Source organism: Microtus oregoni, unplaced genomic scaffold (genome assembly GCF_018167655.1).
Source record: "Microtus oregoni isolate MIOR12 unplaced genomic scaffold, Mior012 000021F_ref0000039, whole genome shotgun sequence".
Classification (NCBI taxonomy): Eukaryota; Metazoa; Chordata; class Mammalia; order Rodentia; family Cricetidae; genus Microtus; species Microtus oregoni.
In genome coordinates, this window is record NW_024543080.1 from 7,065,366 (window position 1) to 7,085,497 (window position 20,132).

At 42.2% G+C, this 20,132-nt stretch overlaps 2 protein-coding genes across 3 annotated transcripts in view; both read right to left on the bottom strand.

Annotated features, from left to right (window-relative positions):
* The window catches only part of Mthfd2l (methylenetetrahydrofolate dehydrogenase (NADP+ dependent) 2 like), a 95,390-nt gene extending 86,183 nt beyond the window's left edge, over positions 1-9,207 (bottom strand). Inside the window, exons 1-2 of one of the 2 annotated variants that reach the window (XM_041671405.1) lie at positions 9,165-9,207; positions 5,841-6,275 (exon numbers count right to left, since the gene is read on the bottom strand). In XM_041671405.1, coding sequence (XP_041527339.1) covers positions 5,841-5,956 — 116 coding nt within the window. In that variant the 5' untranslated portion in view covers positions 5,957-6,275; positions 9,165-9,207. Of the gene's footprint in view, positions 1-3,529; positions 4,084-5,840; positions 6,276-9,164 lie in introns of those variants that run through there. The other variant, XM_041671406.1, reaches the window with a different exon arrangement.
* Positions 9,208-18,745: 9,538 nt separating this feature from the next.
* On the bottom strand, positions 18,746-20,132 carry Cxcl3 (C-X-C motif chemokine ligand 3). Its single transcript, XM_041671492.1, has 4 exons — positions 20,008-20,132; positions 19,798-19,921; positions 19,598-19,681; positions 18,746-18,834 (listed from the first exon to the last, which is right to left on the bottom strand). Exons 1-4 carry the CDS (start codon positions 20,084-20,086, stop codon positions 18,819-18,821), a joined length of 303 nt encoding a protein of 100 aa, XP_041527426.1. The 5' UTR covers positions 20,087-20,132; the 3' UTR covers positions 18,746-18,818.

The window sequence follows — 20,132 nt, forward strand, 5'->3', positions numbered from 1 at the left end:
AGTTCCTTGTGTTGTGGTGACCCTCCAACCATAAAACTATAGTATTGCTACTTTATAGCTGTAATTTCACTGTCATGAATCATAATTTAAATATATAATATGCAGGATATCTGATATATGACTCCCAAGGGGTCACAACCCGCTGGTTGATAACTACTATAACTTAAATGTACAACTTTCATCATTTTAAAAATCCTTTTTATTCTCAGAAATATGTCAATTCAGTCAAAATTTCTTTGGTCATTGATCTACATCAAAAGAGCCTCAACTTGACCCCTTAGACACAGCTCTCACAACATTCCTGGGATTGTTTGTTTGAATGCTACTTCCTGAAATGATGGAGATATCTTGATCAGTTCCCAGGGAAGGCGCTCTCCCCATAGCCTCTCCTTCCTATTGCTGAGCTAGCCGCTAAATAGGACTTTATTAATAAGCAATAAATCACTTCAGAAGGCAGGGTGTGTGTTAGAGCAGCACTGTGGAATAGAACCCTCTCAACTGAAACGAGAAAGCAGGAGTATAGGCCTGGTTCACACTGGGAGCCATAACGAGGTTAAGCAAGCTATGTAATTGCTTCCAAAGACACAGAGCTGGCTTGTATATACAATGAGAACGCTCTCCTTTGACCTTACAAAATCAGACTAAGAGTTGACTGGCAAGTTTACATAAATGGTTCTACTTCCTACTTCTCTTAAATAATGGAGACACATTCACATCAGCTGGAGCAATATGGGACAAGAAGTCAGCCATGTTTCTATGTTTATTTGTCTTCCTTTTTAAAGGGTTACTATAACCAAACATGATGTATAATAAACCAGAGCAGAGCAGTAGACAAGAAAATGAGCTCTTTGTATATCAACGTATTCCCCCATAGGTACCAGAAAATAAACCTTAGTCATTATCAACGCTACATTTAATTTGGACACTTGACAAGTTCTTAATCCTCATTTCAAACCCATGTTTAATTAGAACTTTAATTGGAGCATCTGTGAACTGCTTTAGGATCTCTAAGGTGAAAAAGCCATCATAAGCAGTTCTAAGGTCTCCATGAGTTTGTCTTAATCCCTCAGTGTCCTGAGGCAGAACATGGGTATTTGAAATTTGCCTTAAAAAATATCCAAGAGAACCAAGGCAAAGTAAGATATGGAATAAATTTAATCATGCTCATAGTACAACAACACTGAGCCTTTTGTGGGATATTTTAAAAGTAAACAAATAGTAATGAAAAATTAAGTTCACGACCTTTATATAGGCATTTCATTTCCCACCTTAAGTACTTCACACAAACCTTGAAGCAATTTAATCAAAAATCATGTATTTGTAAATCATCAAAAATAAATAAAGCAAAGCAAGGCTCATCATGTATGATTCATTCCAATGTCAATTTTGTTGCTTGCCAATTTAGAACCCTAAAATCTAACCAAAGAATTAATAATTACCAAAAAATACTACATATTTTTATATACCTACTTTTCCAGAAAAGACTTAGTCACCATGAGAACGCCTGGCTCATCTGCAGAAGTCTTTGTACTTTCTCAGAGGAATGGTTTCAAATGTGAATACACAGTTACAAGGGAAGCCAGTTTTATTGAGATGGCACAAGGGGCAAGTCTTACAGTAAGTACGGTAATATCAAAGTAATGAGTATAGGTGATGTTTTGTGGTATCTTATCCATTGTGATGTTAAAATATTTCTGTGTATTAGTAACCTCACGCATACTGACTGATGATAATATTAGTGTCATCTGTTGCCAACGTGTACAAGGAAAGAAATGCTGAATTGATCAGTATTAGTGACCTCCCTTCCAGGTTTATGGATTCCCGCAATTCTATCTATGGGATGCTCCATTAAGGGAATGGGAGAAAATTGGTATAAACCTGTTTATTCTTAGAGTTTAAGAATGCGTATTTTGGCCAGGCATAGCGGTACAAACCTTTAATTTCAATACTCAGGAGGCACAGGCAGTCATATTTCTGCAAGACTGGCCAATACAGAGTTTCAGGCCAGCCAGCAATATTGTGAGACCTGGCTCAGAAAAGTAAGTATATTTTGTAATCTGAGGGTGTAGTTCTCTGGTTATTATACTTGCATAGAATTTCCAAGGCCACAAACAAATATTATTTTAGAAAACAAGTACATATACATTCCTGTATGATATCACACACACACATATGTATGTGTATGTGACAGGACAGTAAAGTGCATCAGAGACATCAGAAATGGGACCTTAAAAAGGGTAGAGAGGATTTTCTTTGCAATCTGGAAGGGACAAAAAAACTAGAGAGCCATCCCTTCTGCAGGATGATAGGGAGGGGGACTTACAAGGAGCTTCAGAGAAAACTCTCAAAGAGAGAGAGAGAGAGAGAGAGAGAGAGAGAGAGAGAGAGAGAGAGACTATTTCTCATACCCTTTTAGAGCTGGCAGGAAGCCCCACCCCACACGGTTTTATCTCAGGCAGCTACTTGATAAGGAGCTTGGAGAAGTCAGGCAAGGTCAGGACCACAGATTGGGAGCTAAGAAAACACAATACAGCAGGACTTCTTAACTGTCCCACAGGGTTGCAGGAAGTGTGGCCTGCTTTCTTCAGGCTGTGGGCTCTGGCCTCTTAAAGTGACCAGAGTTTTAAAGGGGCAGGCCCATGACCTAACACTGCTAATCTGAAAACTTGATTGTGAAGATGCCGCATTAGTAAGCTATCTCTGGACAGCTGGGACCTAGTTAAAAAGATGAAGTTTAAATAGGAGACAGCAAATGGTGCAACATTTAGCTTTAGTTTCTAAATGAAAAAAACAGCATACTGGCTTGGAAAACAAAACTGTAGTCAGGTAACTAACGTTGAAGGAGAAATAAAGATCAGTTCTGCTAAGAAAACAGCCTTATTTTGAGAAACTGCATTGTAACCTTTATGACTAGCTCTCTCTTGACTGAAATCAATCTGTATAAAATTAGTGTTCGTAATAGTCCTAATTGGAGTCTAGGTCCTTCAAGCGTCAGGGGAGATTTACCAAATAATAACTCTATGCAAATCTTGGGAAAGTACTCGGATGGAGAGTCTTAAGGCATGAACACGGTTACTATGAAAACCGGTCTTTCTAAAACTATTAGACTACCTATTCAAACTTAGTTAAATAACATACACCAGTATCTCTTACTGACTCCCCAAACGGGGGCTTTTTAAACGCTAGATTTGCAGCACAGATTCTAAAGCTTTCAGCAGTGGAGCGTAAAACAAGGTGAGGCTGTACGAAAAGCTGTCGGCTGGCGTTCAAAATTTTATAGATGCTTCAAGACCAAAAAGAGAATTTACAAAATCGTTGGCTTGAGAAACCACTGAGCAGCAGCGTAAGCACCAGGGGGCAATCCAGGGGACCCCACCGAGCTACTGGAAAGGGGTGGGTCACGGAGAACTGAACTAACAAGCTGTGGAGAACTAACTTAGCGGCCGGTCTGCTGTGAACCTGGTGTCGGGTACTGTGAAAGTGTGTGACATCCCCGCCCCAAGGGCTAGGCAGCTGCTGAGAGCCTTACCCTGAGAAGCACTGGCCCGAGTCTCAGGGGCTGTTTCCATCCAAGGCCATTCTGAGGTGCAGAGTCACACACATGACAGGAAGACAGAATAATTTAAGCACAAAGAATGTTGTTCTAACTTTTTGACCATGTAAGTAGTTCATTTCGCAACAAGAGAAGCTTGAAGAATAGAAAAGCGTATGTGCTGACATTAACTTCCCTCCATTATTAAGCTCTAATTTCTCATGCATAAACAGAAAGAACTCATGATGAATTTTAAAGGGAAAACTGTTGCAAGATAAATGGTAAATAATATTATGAGATCATATAGCTTCCAAATTCTATCAAATATTATTCTTGAAATTCACAAATAACCATCCATATAAAAATATTTAGCTATGTTCTGTTACTATAGTTGTCTACTTAGACAAGAAATATAAAAAATTGAAAATCTTTTTTATCTGAGAGTATAATGGCTCAAAAGTGTGATAAATTTGTTCATTTAAAATAGTTAATATCATTGGGGAAAGAGTTTATCAAACTCAAGGATAATTTCCAATGAAAAATACACTATGGTTCCAATTTCATGTCAATAGGAATGCTATTAACATGTGACAATCACTGTGAGGGACCAGACAAAGAAAGCGTCACTAGTGGGGAGGCAGACAGAGGCGACCTCTGGAAGATGGAATCTCTTCTCTCTGCTGGCCCTAGAAGAGAAAAGAGACACCAATAAGCATCAACACACTGTCCGAACTCCTCCCCACCCGAGATACACCGCTCTACTGGTGTTTCTCGTCACTATAGCCAACCACACCCACAGGTGTGGCATTCAGTGTCAAAAGAAATAAACATAAAAACACTATCTTTTCCTAACTTGACTCATGCTATATTAAAAATAAAACCATTACAAATAGCTTTTTTTCCCCCCACGTAATTGTAATCTACATCAAACGGCATGGAAAACAGGCAGGCTCAACTTCCATCATCACACTTCACTGCATTGGCTACTCTTAATCGTAAGGAGGCCATTAAATGTCTTCTCCGTGTGGGCGATAACAGAGTTCAAACCCAGGGCCTCCCCACAAAAAAAACACAAATTACAAGATGGGAAATCTCCATAAGCGGATGGGCGATACCTGTGTGTGTTGTGTATGAAGCATGCGGCTATAATCAACTTTTGGGACCCTGACTGTTGTTTGCGACTCCTTCGGTAGGCACTGGGCACGGAGCAAACGGGGAAACAGAGACACTGTGTCGATGAGGAGAAATTATTCAACTTGTACACTTACAAAATGATTATCCTTCCTAGAGGGAGTGCTAAAAACTTGAAATTCCACGGATAATAACTTAAATAGAATGCCGTTAGTAGATAAGCCCTTTAATTCTATAACGCAAACGGAATCCTACAGAACCTGTTCTTAGGGAGCAGAGCAGACTGGCGCTGTCAAGCGAAACAGCAAATTCCGACACTACTACAGTGTACAGTACAGTTCTGAACCATGATCATTTTCACATTTCCTTCTATAGACCACTATAAACCATCTTCGAAGTAAAAACTACAGGAAATACTTTAAATTTCGGTGACTCAAGACTAAGACCCAAATGTATCCGAAGGGAGTTAGACAACAGCTATGTGCACCGCGCCATTGCTTGTTTTCCTCCAAGTGTTATCCTGGACCTTGGGGACACAAAGTGAATATAAAATGACAAGCGAGTTCCAGCCAAAGTGGTAACAGTATATCACCACCTGGAATCCCGGAAAGTGTACAAATGAGTTTTTCTGAACTCACTGGCCCTGGGCAAGACACGATGAATTGTTCCATAGGTTGGATTGTCCCACAAACAAGGGAAGCTGAGGCAAGATGGCCTATTCCTGGGCACCACGGTGTCCTTTCATTGTCCTAGCCAGCAACCAAACCCAAAGGGATCAAAGAAAGCAAAAGACTGACAACTTGGGGAAGGCTGGTAGGTGCCAGCGAAAGGCTGAGAGGCCAGCATTCACGTGCAGTTTTGTGAAGCCGGTAAGACAGACATTCAGATGTGGGAAAGATTTCAAGCCGCTGACAAAGGAATACCGAAAGCGAAACGCTCCCCAACTGTCTACACAGCGCCTACTCTCGCTGGCACAGTAACAACCTGAACAAACCCAGGGTCCGAGCGAGCTGCCCCAGGCTCCCAGCCCTTTGCCCAGCGCTCCTTACACTGCGGCCCCTCGGCCGCAGCAGGACCCGGAGTTCGGGCCCCGGGCGGGAGCCCAGCAGCTCGGGCCTCCACAGGGCCCCGCCAGGCCGCGCCGCTCCCACGCGCGGCCCCTTCCCGCAACCCCTACCTCACGCCGCTGCTCCCGAAGCCCCGCCACGCGCGCTCGGCTCCTCCCGGGGCCCTCGCAGGCCCTCGGCAAAGGCCGCCCCGGAGCAGCAGGAAGCCGCGGGCCCGCGTAGCCATGCCTTGCCGCCCGCCTCCGAGGGTCCTGCAGCCGCCAGCCGCTTGCACGCCCGGGGCTCTCAGCAGGGTTCCAGGGCGCTGGGTGGGGCGGAGCCCGGACGCGGAGGCGCAGCCTGTGGCCACGGGGTGGCGGACAACTCCACTCCGACCCCTGCGTTGTCGCCTGTCTCCACGGTGCACAGGGAAGGCCTAGACATTCACTGCGGGCTCCAAACCCCCTGTCCCTTTGGCCCAGCTGCAGCCTGTGGTCTCCATGGTTACGCGGAACGCAGGTTACTGCAAGCAGGAAAGTTGGTTCAAGTGTTCGCTTTTCACTCCCCTACGGGAAGAAACAGAGATAACCTTAGGGTTTCTACAACTGCGGTGCCCTTGACATTTCTAGAAGAGCCATTGCACTGCGGGAGTTTGTGGTACCTAGGAAGCAAAGTGAATTTGTAATGAGAAAGCAAAAAGCCAGTAAATAATAGTAATAATAACAATAACAACAACAACAATAATAATAATAATCCAGGTTAAACCACAAAGCTAACAGAAACTAAACTATGCCACCCAAGGTCAGGCTGCCCCTGTGAGGACTATGATCTCTCTTTCAGAGCTGTTGTCTGCCTACTCAGGGAACTTGTTATCTAAAGTCCCAGATGTCAGAGAGCTTGTGCAAAAATCTTTTCAAAAACAACGGGGCATCATCTGGCTGATAGAAGTCAATAGACAAAGAAGCACATGGAAGAAAATCTTGGCATTGAGAGTTTAGATATAACAATCATTACATGCAAAAAGAAATTGAACTGCTGCTGTTGAAAAAAAAATCTGTTAAGGGAATGAAAAGTCAGGGAGAAAACTGGGGTGGGTCGGGGTGAGGTGTTTGCAAGTATTTATTGTGACCTTCCTCCCAAAATGTACAAAGAACTGAAATGTACCACCGTTCCAGGTTTAAATGGGTCCTGGGGAGCTGAACTTGTATAGCAAACACTTGACTCTCTGCCCAGCCTCGTTTCGTACATTAGGTCTTTGATCCATTTTGAGTTGATTTTTCGCGAAGAGCTAAGATTAGTGTGTAGGTTTATTCTTCAACGTGTGGATATCCACTTTCCCAAGCACTGTTTGCTATAGATGTTGTCTCTTTCTCCTACCTATTGTTAGTGCTCTTTGTCAAGAATTAGATGTTTGACACGGGGTGGGCTTATTTCTGGACACTCTGCTCTATTCTGTTGGCATATATGTCTGTCTCTGTGCCAGGACAAGGCTGATTTTGTTACAATGACTAGGCAGCAAAGTCTGAAATCAGGCATTGTGCTACCTCTGGCACTGCTCTTCTCGCTCAGGGCTGTTTTAGCACATCAGAGCAGTTGACACTCTCACATGAAGTTCAGGACTGGTTTTTCTTTGTTTGTTTGTTTGTTTTTCTGGTTCTATAATGGTTACCCTTGGTGTGTTGACAGGAACTGCATAAAGTGGCCATTTTAATAAGGTACGTTGTTGATACATGAACATGGAGATGTAATAAGGTACGTTGTTGATACATGAACATGGAGATGTAATAAGGTACGTTGTTGATACATGAACATGGAGATGTTCTTCTGCTGTCCCATGTCACCTTCAATTTCTTTTTTCCTAGTTTTATACTTTCATTGGTTTATTCTTAAGTATTTCATTATCTTTAGAGCACTGTGCATGGGATTTGTGTGCTTCTTTTTCCACAGGATGTGTTTATGTGTGTGTGTGTGTATGTGTGTGTGTATGTGTGTGTATGTGTGTGTGTATGTGTGTGTATGTGTGTGTGTATGTGTGTGTATGTGTGTGTGTATGTGTGTGTATGTGTGTATGTGTGTGTATGTGTGTGTGTATGTATGTGTGTGTATGTGTGTGTATGTGTGTATGTGTGTGTATGTGTGTGTGTATGTGTGTGTATGTGTGTATGTGTGTGTATGTGTGTATGTGTGTGTATGTGTGTGTATGTGTGTGTGTGTATGTGTGTGTGTATGTGTGTGTATGTGTGTGTGTATGTGTGTGTGTATGTGTGTGTATGTGTGTGTGTATGTGTGTGTGTATGTGTATCTGTGTGTGTGTGTATGTGTGTGAATGTGTGTGTGTGTATGTGTGTAACTACAACTAAAGAAGGTGGAAATGATGTAAATATAGAACTCAAGTGAAGTTATTTCAAAAGGAAAAAAGTAAGAAGTTCGTTTTGTTTTGTCTTGTTTAAAAAGGAGCCCTTATTCTGTGTCCCATTGTGTGAGTTCTAAGCCTTTTAGTGGAGACCATCATTCTTCTAAATCAGGACATATAATCTGCACACAGGAGAGTCTGACTTCTTCCTTTCCTGTGTTATGTTATTATGTTATCTTACGTTACTGCTTTAACTAAACATTCAGACACTGTAACGAATAAGAATGAGAGGTGAACACCCTCATTTTTCAGTCTTGTTCAGTTTTTTTCTCATTCAAAACACTGTTTGCCACAAGTCTGTATTAGCCTTTATTGCACTGAGGTATTATCTTTCTACAGCCGGTTTCTTTAGGGCTTTCATTGGGAAGGGATGTTGAATTTTGTACATGCCGATCTGCCTCTAAGAAGATGTTCCTGCGACTTTGTCTTTCATGAATCACTACGCTGATGTGAATATATCAAATCATCTTTGTATCCCTGGGATGTCACCAACTTGATCATGATGCATGTTTTTTATTTGTTTGTTTGCTTTTGCTTGTTTTTTAGAGTGAGCTATTAAATTCTGTTCAAAGGTGTTCCATTGAAATTATTTGTGTTTTGTTCATCAAAATAGTGATCTTTAGTTTTTCTCTTTGACGGTGTCTTTGGTATCAGTGCAATGCTGACTTTCTTGTTGTCCCCAAGATGTCTTCTTAATATGACAATGCTAAACATTCCAACTTTTAAAATTCCTACAGACATTTTTATTGTTTTTATTGAGTTATACATTTTTCTCTGCTCCCCTCTTTTCAAGTTCAAACATTTTAAAAGTTCAAGCCCTCCCTAAAATATCTAAATCCTTTCTAAAATTCCAAAGCCTCTCTAATATTCCAAAGTCTCTTCAGAAGTTCAAAGTCTTTCGACTCTGGGCTCCTGTAAAACAAAATTTAAAAAAGATAGTAAGTTGTAAAAGGAAAAGTCAAGTCACATTTTCAACTTGATCAAAGCAAAACCAGACTTGAATAGTGTGAAAAGCTGTGTCTGACAGCTGGAATTCACTCACGGTCTTCTGGGCTCCAAAGGGCTCAGGCAGTGGAATTTTTTTGACTCTGCCACAGTTCTCAGCACACATCGCTTTCCATAGCTTCAAACTGGCTCCATTCTACAGCTACTGCTGTTCTTTGTGGTCATTCTGTGGTACTGACATCTCCAAAATGCTGGGATCTCTGCTTCAACTGGGCTCAGTCCATGATGAAATCTAGGTCCCAGGATTAGGCGGCTAGATGAATCATTTCTAAGGCAAAGTGGAAAAAAAATAGAAGGACAATGAGTTTTCCACAAAGGGATCTAAATAAATAACGATGATTACGTTATCAATGGCAACAAGGACAAAGAGTGACAAAGAGACATTGGCTCAGATTAAAGTCTTGGTACTTGATGTTCCTCTGAGGAAGCTGGGAGAGGTGGCAAGGAACCTGCAGGGCCTCTTCGTCTCCTGCAACTTATGGTGACACGGAGAAGACATGTATCTTCCCTGGGCGTACGCATCGTGAGGCTGCGTGCGTACGCATCGTGAGGCTGCGTGCGTACGCATCGTGAGGCTGCGTGCGTACGCATCGTGAGGCTGCGTGCGTACGCACCGTGAGGCTGCGTAAGCATCGTGAGGCTGTGTACGCATCGTGAGGCTGGAGTCCAGTGCTGCTTTTCTGAGGTGGGAATGATGGGTGAAAACGTAGACAGCAATTCTGTCCCTTTTCCATGGCTCGGCCATCTAGCAGGCTTTATAACCTTTGGCACGTCAACTCATTTCACTTTGTCCATTTCCCTTCACCAACGGATCCTAGTCAAAATGACATCGTGGTTGCCATGACACCTTGAAAGCAAAATCGCACTTGCAGAGCTCAAGAAAAGTCTCTTGGGGAAAATAATTTGTAAACTTCGAGTTGAAGAGTAAGCAAAAACCGGATAAAGGCGGTGAAGGTTTGGGAGGAGATGAGAGATTTTTTCCAATAGAGGGGAGAGCATGAAGAAAGCCCTGATCCAAAATAGCAAATAGTCATTTCAGGGGACAGAAATAGACTTTCTTTAGCTAGAGCATAGTGTGCTGTAGATAAGAAACCAGAAAACATATAATGTAAGTGTAGGAACCAGCCATGATAAGTTAAATAGGAACAGATCACCCAAAGGAAGTTCTTTACTTCCAATCATTATCACTTGCCAGAGTAGGACCCAAGCAATACCTGGTTGCAGGAAGAACCACAAACTGAGATTACCCAAGCACCACCCAAGAATAGACCATCCAAAGGAAATTCCTAACATTCCAACCGCTGTAGGTAGGATCACCTGCCAGGACACACTCACCAGGGCTCCCCTAGACAAATGTCAGCCAATCAGGAGTCCTGAACCTTAGAAACCCCTTAGCCCCACCTTTACTACTATAAAAACTGTACTCTAACTGAGCTCAGGGCTCTCCATTTATTCCAATATGTTGGACATGCAGAGAGACTGAGTTTGCAAACTTGCCTAAAATAAAGGCTCTTTGCTTTTACATGCGGGACTTGGTCTCCTTGTTGGCTTTTGGGGGGCTTTGCGAATTTGGGCATAAGAGTAAGCAGTTATTGACTTCCTTAAGATCATCTAGCCATCAAGCAGTCTATGAGTTAATCATTTTTGATCCATCATTCAACTCTTAATCCTATTAAGCCTCCATACAGCATCCTGCAAATAGGAGCCTGTTACCAAATGTAGCAGCCGTGACACTGTATGCCACTATACTACAGCCTGTCTACAGCAGCCTACAAATAGGAGCCCATTACCAAATGTAACAGCAATAACAGTGGTTTTCACTGGTCTTGGGAATCATTTAGAAAATAGTGCTATCATTCATGAAGCAGGAGGGTACCCTGGCCAGAGGAAGACAGGCAGATATACCATGTGGAGAGAACTTGGGTATAGAGTTTATTTAGTGAGGGGAGGGGAAGAAGAGAGAGAGAAAGAGAAGACAGAAGGAGGGGGATGACGAGATAGGAGAGAGGCAGAAGGCAGATGATGCCTCTCCAGAAGGACAGGAAGAGAGAGAAGAGGAGGGGGGAAGGAGGAAGAGGAAGAGAGAGAGAAAAGGAGGAGGACAAGGAGGAAGAGAGAGAGAGAGAGAGAGAGAGAGAGAGAGAGAGAAGAAGAAGGAGGAGGAGGAGGAGGAGGAGGAGGAGGAGGAGGAGGAGGAAGAGAAAGAGAGAAGAGGAGGCAAGAGATTTCCCCCCTTTGGGGGGGGGATGGGAGTGGGCGGTGCTGGTCTCTTAAAAGGATAGGGTACCCAGGTGACAGACAGGTCAGGCCGGCAGATTTACTTTTACAACAAATACTTCTCTGAAAAATCTAGAGAAAGAATTAGATCAGGAGTTATTAGGCATGCAAAGTGAGGCTACAAAACTGAGGAAAACAGATGAATTCAGTTAAATGAGTGGGTAAACTGTTGACGATTGTTTTTAGTAGATCCCTCCATTGCTAGAGAAACCATCTCAAAACACAGATTGTGATTAACACAAAAAGAATTATATGATCACTTCCCTATTGTAAGCTTGTTTACTATTCATTGATTTAAAATACACTTGAAAAATCCAAGCTAGTTGCAATTGCCTTACAAAGAAAATCCAGATATCCAGATCAATTCAGCTACAAAATGGGCAAATTGTGTTTGTACCTTCCTAGAGCAGTGATTCTCAACCCCTTTGGTGGCTCAAACAACCCTTTCACAAGGGTGGCCTAAGACCATCAGAAAACACAGATACTTACACTGTGATTCATAACAGTAGCAGAATTACAGTTATGGAGTAGCAACAAACTAATTATATGGTTGGGAAACAGGACAACATGAGGAACTGTATTAAAGGGTCACAGCACTAGGAAAATTGAGAACCACTGATCTAGAGACTACCAGAACTAGGTACATTCCTCTTGTCTAGAACACTGACCCATATAGATTGAATTTATTTCTGGTAAACTGCTTTCTGTGGTCTGATGGTTTACTATGAGATGCATGGTATGTGTCTTAGAGTTTCTATTTCTGTGATGAAACACCATAACTAAAAAGCAAGTTGGGGAGGAAAGGGTTTATTTGGCTTACACTTCCACATCGTTGTTCATTACCAAAGGAAGTCAGGAGAGGAACACAAACAGGGTAGGATCCCAGAGGCAGGAACTGATGCAGAGTCATGGTTGGGGTGCTGCTTACTGGCTTGTTTCCCCTGGCTTGCTCAATCTGCTTTTTTATAGATAGTTAATAATAATAATAGCAATAATAATAATAATGTAATTGGATATTAGTTTAAAAAGAAAACAATATGCTACAGGCAAATAGTCTTCTAACTTCATGAAGGTTATAAAACACAACAATATTCTCACAGGCAAAATGTTTAAGAGGTTTGTTGAGACCCAAACAGCAGTACTTGCTATCAGCAGTGCCTGTTACCTGTGTTCAAGTACACACTGGAATGTCCCACCAGTATAGTAAGGCTAGGAAAAGGTATAAACGACAGTGGATGAGGAAATGAAACTGCCACTAGTAGCATAACCGTCTATAAAAATTCAGAGTAGCACACATATACATCATTAGAATATGGGTGAATATAAAGATTGCAGTTTGAACATCAGAAAACGCACTCTGAAAGATACTGCTTACGATACCCAAATAAAAACCACAAAAGTTTCTAGGCACACGTTTGATAAGGGATGAGCAAGAAGAAAATCTTTTAAATGTTATTTAAGGAACTTGGAGATCTTAATTCACAGGCTGCGTTTGTAATAAGGAAAAAGTAAGGCGAGAACACTAACTACTATTATGCAATTCTAGGGCAGAAAGTTTGACATGTTGAGTCAGAAAATGGCCAGCAGGTGGCAGACGAGGAACGTCCATGAGCTGCTTTGGAGTCAAATAAATCATAACAGTTTTGAAAATGTTTTTTAAATTTACATTTTGAAAATAGTTACTTGTTGAACTTAGATATATGTTAATTATCAGTACCTTATAAGTAGTAATTCAATGTATGTGTTTTTATATCTATTTATAGTCTTAGTTATCTATAATATGCCTAGGCAGAAACTGGTACTAAGATTTTGACTTTCACACTATTTATAATAAGAAGACTGAATGCAAGTCAAACTTCTAGCCCTGGGAGAATCAAATAAATGCTGATGTAAAATTCTACAAAGTGAGCTGGCTTTGTGTGCAGTGCAAGTACATGCTGCTGAACACTGGGTGGCTGCTTCCGTCCAAAGCATCATTATCACACTTAGGTAAGATTCAGCATAAAACCAGAGAAGCGTTGAAAAATCTGACGATGGGTGAAATGTGAGAGACAGTGAACTCAAGAGAGAGCCGAGGTGGCGGCAGAGGGACAGGCAGGGAGAAGGAGGGCTGAGCCTCAGAAGGGTACAGAGTGAAGTGGGAGCCCTGGTCAAGTTCTGGAACCCGGGGCTGGGAACGGGTGGGGCTGTGTGTTTTGTTACTATTCCTAGAACTGTACATATATTATCGATGCATGGATATAATACTCATATGCGTACATAAATGTTTGATGGGGTTTGGGTCTTATAAATGTAAAGGTAGATCGTCCTATGATCTGTGTTTCCTACATTCTTTTGCATCCATGATACTACACAACTACAAAGTGTGTGAGTAGGGGCAACAAGATGGCCCAGCAGTAAAGGAGCTTCCTGCTAGTCTGACGACCTGACTTTGACCCCAGGCACCCATGTGAGAGGAGAGAATGGACTCCTGAGATCTGTCCTCTGTGTTCCATGTGCACTCCATGGCATGCACACGCCCCGACATAGGAACATACACAGAAGTAGAGGAATAGGAAAATATAAATAAATAAATAAATAAGATAAGAAAATAATCTGGAAAAACATGCTGCGTCTTTTAACTATTCTCTATTCACATGCATGAAAGAGTTAGAAAGAATCTGTAACATTATCCACATTACCTGATTACTTTCTGTATGCATGTGCTTATTAAAGGTAATTGTTAACCTCCATCATCGACTTGATGGAAATTGGAATCACCATGGAAACATACCTCCTGCTGTATCTATGACAGTGTTTTGCAGAGGCTTGAGGGAGCAGGGAAACACACCTCAGTGTGGAGAGCAATATTTCAGGGGAGCAATGTATTGAAAGGGGTTGGGGTAAGGAGAAGGTGAGTGGACTAGAGGCACTAACCTCTCTCTCACGTCTGACTGCAGATAAAGCATGAGCAGCTGCCTCAAGCTCCTGCTGCCGTGACACCACCATCTTGAACTGAAAGGCAGAATAAACTCCTCGTTGCTTTTGACAGGGATTCTATAAATATAAGTAAGAAACTAACTAATACATTTTGGATGTTCATTCACCTTCAAATTCAATCTGTGATTCCTAGTTTACACCTTCCTGATGTTCCCCTACCAGACACTTTCCTTGCTTTTGCTTAGACTCTCATATTCCTATTCAGGTGGAGTTTCAACCTTCCTGTTCAGAAGACACTATCAGCCATCCTCATCTTAGCCTGGTGTTGCCTGGTCTTTTGTTTCCTTTCAGCTACAGCAAGAGCTTTCAAGTGTCACCAGGACATTTTCAATACACTTGGGAGAAAAAAAACACCCAGCAGATGCTCTAATATTCTAACACTACAACCCAGTCTCACAAGTGTGAGCCGTGTGTAACAAAACTCAGAGTGAAGCTAATGACACCCACATTGCCTAACACCATTTAAAATCAAAGTATCAGGCCCCAGTACTGAACCAATAACTCCAACACTGGAGAATTCACAGAAGTCTAATTATTCCTAATATAATAATTAGTATGCATTTAGTGAGGGACAATTATGGAATGTTGCAGGGAATACCTGGGGTTTTTTATATCACCAAGGTAACAACCTATGGTTCAGGCAGAAGCAGGTGAATCTCTGAGAGTTCGAGGCCAACATGCTCTATATACCAAGTTCCAGACAAGCCTACAGAGAGAGAGAGACCCTGTTTCAAACATGACAAAAACAAAAGTGCTTCAGTTCAGCAAAACTTTATAATTATGATAATTAGACAAGAGATCTCAGCTGAATATAATAATTCCATTTACTAAACAGTTTAGATTGGTCTGTCTAGTAAGGAAAGCACAAATCTTTGCAGTCAGAATTAATAGGCAGTTAAAGTTTTTCACCCTTACAAGGATTTGGGTGCTTGGCAAGTTGGCCTGAATGCCCTCCATTACCATCTCACAGTTTCTGATTCACTTAAAGCCAAAAGCCAATTCTGGGTATGGTACCTCAAATCTGTAATGCCAGCCTTTTGGAGGCTGAGATACGAGGGTCAAGAGTTGGGGTCAGACTGGGTCTTCAAGGAGGCCATATCTCAAAACAAAAGAAACAAGAACTCTCTCTACCTAGAATTTGTCTTTTATAAGTGTTGCAACAGACTAAAGAAAAGGATGACGTGTATCAGGGCAGCCAACAGAGAATGTTTGCAAACTCTCCGTGGGCAGCTCTGATGGATTCAGGCACCACATTCTCAAGAGCAATTTAGTGTCTTGCCCCTCCTTCTAGTAAAAGGAAGGAAAAAGATACTAGACATCACCCAATAAGGAAGTAGATTCTTTCCAATTTGTTTTATTTGGAGGGAAAGGAAGTATGGGCTGCAATAAAACTCCTAATAAAGTCGCAACCTTGTCTGGAGAAGGAGCTATGCAATTTTATAGGAAACCATGGCATTTGTAGTTAATTTAAAAGATTCTGTACTGAGAAAGTAAGTGTGTGTGTGCGTGTGTGTACTGTGTATGCTTGTTTTGTGTGGGTGTGTGCACACATGTCTATGGGTGCATGTGGAGGGCAGAACTACCCAGCTTTTATGTGGAGGCAGGAAATCCAAACCCAGTTCTCAGGCTTGTGTGGCAGACTCTCTGCTGACTGAATCATCTCCCTATTCCTGGAGATATTTTTTCCTTTAACAGAGATTCATGCTGGTACAAAGCAGGTCTCTTTGTGTTGCAATTGTCTTACTTTTTATGTCCTCTTCCATAGTCAAATCAAGATCTACTGAAATCCACCCTCTCTGTAGAAGCTATCAGGACAATGGAATTCAGAAGCAATCAACAATATGTGTTTGGTCAGAAGCTATATGCTCTTTTCCATGTATTTAACACTGAATTACTAAAACTGAATCATGAGTTCCAATTCTGCTCTGTCTTCGTTAATGCCCCAGTTATGTCGGATTTAGCATACTTTAGGCTGCATCAGCAAATCAAACTCTTTAGGTGAAAACTTAATAAAATTGTGATTAGCATGTTGCTTAATAGTCTTGAAACCCAAAATATCTAATTTACCTTACAAGGAGACCAATACCGTTGAGTTATCAAAGGGGATGAGTTTAGTCTGATACAAGTCCTCTGACAAGAAGAAATGGGAAAAATGTGGATTTTTCTAGTTAGGAAGGGGTGAGGGATATAAATGAAGAAGAATGAGGGGGAGGGTAAAATAATAGTAAGAATGTCTGAAAATGTCATAAGGAAGGATAGTATTAATGAGTGTCGGACCACCAGGCAAGTCCTTTAGGTCTTTCCCCCATGCTGTACTTCATAGTATAAAGCTAGGATTGATGGTCTAGAGACAGGTCCCAGTGAATCACCTCTCTATGTCTCTCTCTTTCTATGTCTGTGTGTGTGTGTGTCTGCCTCTGTCTCTCTATATCTGTCTCTCTGTCTCTGTCTCTCTGTCTCTCTCTCCAGTTCCCACACACACCATTTCTTCCTGTTCAGCTCTGGAGGGTATTTTCATGGGCTCAGCTTTTCCCACCTTTTATGGCAGTCTTTATTTCTATTATGGCTCAGTGTGCTCCTGTCTATCTGGGAAGTTTAAGTTCAAACCGACTAGCTTAGAGAGCATTTAAACCTGGCGACATTAGAACAGCATTTCATTTCAGGAGACTGAACCATCTCTCCCCCTCCGAGTGGTCTTTTACACTTGTTAAGTACTCAACCTCCCACTTTTTCTAAGTTTTATCTTCCTTGCAGAAATTGAGCTCCAAGAAAGGACCTGCCACAATTCAGTCTCTGTTCAGACTCAACCTCATTATGAGGGGAAGTAAGGTATGTTTATTAAAAAAATGAATAAATAAATAAAGTCTTAGAAAACAATTGAAACAGAGCTTTAAAAAATATTTGTTAAAAGCCGGGTGGTGGTGGTGCTTGGCATTAATCCCAGCACTCGAGAGGCAGAGGCAGGTGGATCTCTGTGAATTCGAGGCCAACCTGGTCTACAAGAGCTAGTTCTAGGACAGCTAGGGCTGTTACACAGAGAAACTCTGCCTCGAAAAACCAAAAAAGAAAAAAAAATGTTACATTTTCAAAAACTATTGTGCTATTGTTGAACCTCAAGTTGGTTCTTTTGGGGGAAAAATATCCTGTGTAGACTTTGAAAGGCATCAAATGCACCTCCTTGCAGAGACCCACATTGGAGCACTGGACTGAGCTCCCAAGGTCCAGCTGAAGGGTGGAAGGAGTGAGAGTATGAGCAAGGAGGTCAAGACCATGAGGAGTTTGTCCACTGAGACAGTTTTCCTGAGCTGATGGGAGCTCACCAACTCCAACTGGACTGGGAGTGAATGACCATGGGATCAAACTAGTCTTTCTGAATGTGGTTGACAGTTGGGGCAGACTGAGGGGCCACTGACAGTGGCCCTGGGATTTGTCTCTACTGCATGTATTGCCTTTTTGAGATCCTATTCTCTTTGGATGTATCCCTTGCTCAGCCTAGATGTAGTAGGGAGGGCCTTGGACTTTTCACAGGGCAGGGTGCCTTGCCCTCTCTTAGGATTAGAGGGTGGTGGGGTGGGAGGGTCTGTGGAAGGAGTGTGAGGAGGGGAAGAACTGGAAATTTGGATTGTTTTTTAAGTAATAAAAACAAATGTGCCTCCTTGAGAGAAACAAGGAAAGCTTCAGCTAGTAGCTGTCCTTCTACCTTGGGTAGGAGGAGGAATGGAAGATTGAGATGTAGAAAAATACTTAAGCAAGGATTTTTTTATTCAAAATTTTATTTTCTTGTTATCGTAAAAGCACATGAATAAATAAATGTTTCCACTTCAAGACATGAGAAAATATGGCAAAATAATTGCTAACCGAGGCACTGTGCCTTACAAAGAAGACGTAAAATGTCCAAGGGATACTCACATTACAGTGATTGAAAAGTCAGCATCAGAAATGCTGTCCACATAGTGCAAAAACACTGAACAATAAACAACAGCTGTTCTATTCTTCTCAGTACCTATGAAAATGGATGTGTACATGCTCAATCCTACCTCAAAAGCCATCTGACTGCATCTGTCTATGGCTCTCCCCTATCTTCCCCCAGTCTCTATTATAGCAAGATAAATATTTAACTCATCCCTCAGAAAGTAATGAATGGACAGATTTCAAAATTCATCACCTTCCAACTACATAAGTAAAATAACTTTGATTTAACATATTAAAATGGCCTTTTAAAATATCACAGTGAATTGCCAAACATTTCTATCTTTAAATATCACAATAAACATAATGATATCTGAGAATTGAAAAATAAATAAATAAATACATATATAAATAAATAGTTAAACTTTCAGACAGTAAGACGCATCAGGAACAATCCAGGCTTCCTGGGTGCCGTTGTTTCTCTTCTCCTTGAGGTACAGCAGCCCACACTCCAGTTCTTCCCAGGTCAGTTAGCCTTGCCTCTGTGATGAGAAAACGCTTGATGTTAGCAGGTGAAAGACTGACTGCGGGACTCTTCTTTTCCCTTCATTTGGACCTTTTCTTTATTCTGCAAATGCAGTCATCTCTACCCTCCTGCCTGGGAACTGTGACCTAAGCCATCCAGCAATAAACGCTCTGGACGCTGGGAAATGACAGTAGTAGGGCAGGGGTTCCATTTTTGACTAGCCTCAACCAGTCCAGATGATATGAAGGATAAAACATAAAGACGTAGTTTCCCTTCAGCCGTAGAGTAAACACGACTAGCTACCCTCATTGCTTCGTTTAACTCAGGCAGGATAGAGGGAGCGCCCTACATTTGAATTTCCAGTGGTCTCCCGGCAGAACATCTGTTCTTCATCAAGAAGCCTCAGAGGCACACCTTGACCCAAACCAGGAGCTACACTTTACAACCCAAAGACATGAAGAGGGCAGGGCTAAGTACTGTATCTTAACAGACAAGAGGGTTTACAATGCCCCTAGTCAACTCGGCTAAATTCTTAGGGACACACACAGCGACCATCCTTTAGAGAAGGGCTTTTGAGTGTGTGGATGGTAGGAGCAGGTCACATCTTTCTGATATCAGAGTAAATTGGTAATCCCAAGGGAATGTTAACTATGAAATTAATAATTCAGTTTCGGGTCTGTGGTTAACCTTGATTTTTTTCCTTGATATAATTTTCAGGACTCAGACACCAGTACTCTGACCAAGACTCCGGTCGAGTGTAAGCACAAATCACGACTCACTTGTTCAGTATCTTTTGGATGATCTTCCGAACCAAGGGGGCTTCAGGGTCGAGACAAACTTCTTTACCATCCTTGAGAGTGGCTCTACATAAAGAAAGGGGACACTTATAAGGCACTAGGTACCACTGGGGTGAGCCTAGGGCAGCAGGAGGATCTGATCAACTCTGGCAGCGGCAAAGTCTGCCCAGGTAGACACTCACATGACTTCAGTCTGGGTGCATTGGGGTCCTGGGGGCGTCACCTTCAAGCTCTGGATGCTCTTGAAATCAATCCTTGGTATGGTCTTCAGGCACTGACAGCGCAGCTCAGTGACCACAATCGCCCCTGTGAGAAAAGACACTGGGTCAGTAGGACTGTGGGAAGCTGCGCCCACCCGAGGCTCCTCCAGGGATGACAGCAGCGGGTCCCACCTGTAGCCTGGTGGCTGGTGGCCAACAGCAGCAACAACAGCAGCGCTGCGCTCAGGAGAGGACGTGTGGCTGGGGCCATGGCGCTGAGCAGGAGTGTGGCTGGAGTCTGGAGCACAGGAGGTGGC

Coding starts and splice junctions, on each gene's coding strand:
- Cxcl3 (XM_041671492.1), bottom strand. CDS start 20,086: ATGGCCCCAGCCACACGTCCTCTCCTGAGCGCAGCGCTGCTGTTGTTG. Junction 19,922..20,007: donor CACCAGCCACCAGGCTACAG/GTGGGACCCGCT, acceptor CTTTTCTCACAG/GGGCGATTGTGGTCACTGAG. Junction 19,682..19,797: donor TGCACCCAGACTGAAGTCAT/GTGAGTGTCTAC, acceptor TTCTTTATGTAG/AGCCACTCTCAAGGATGGTA.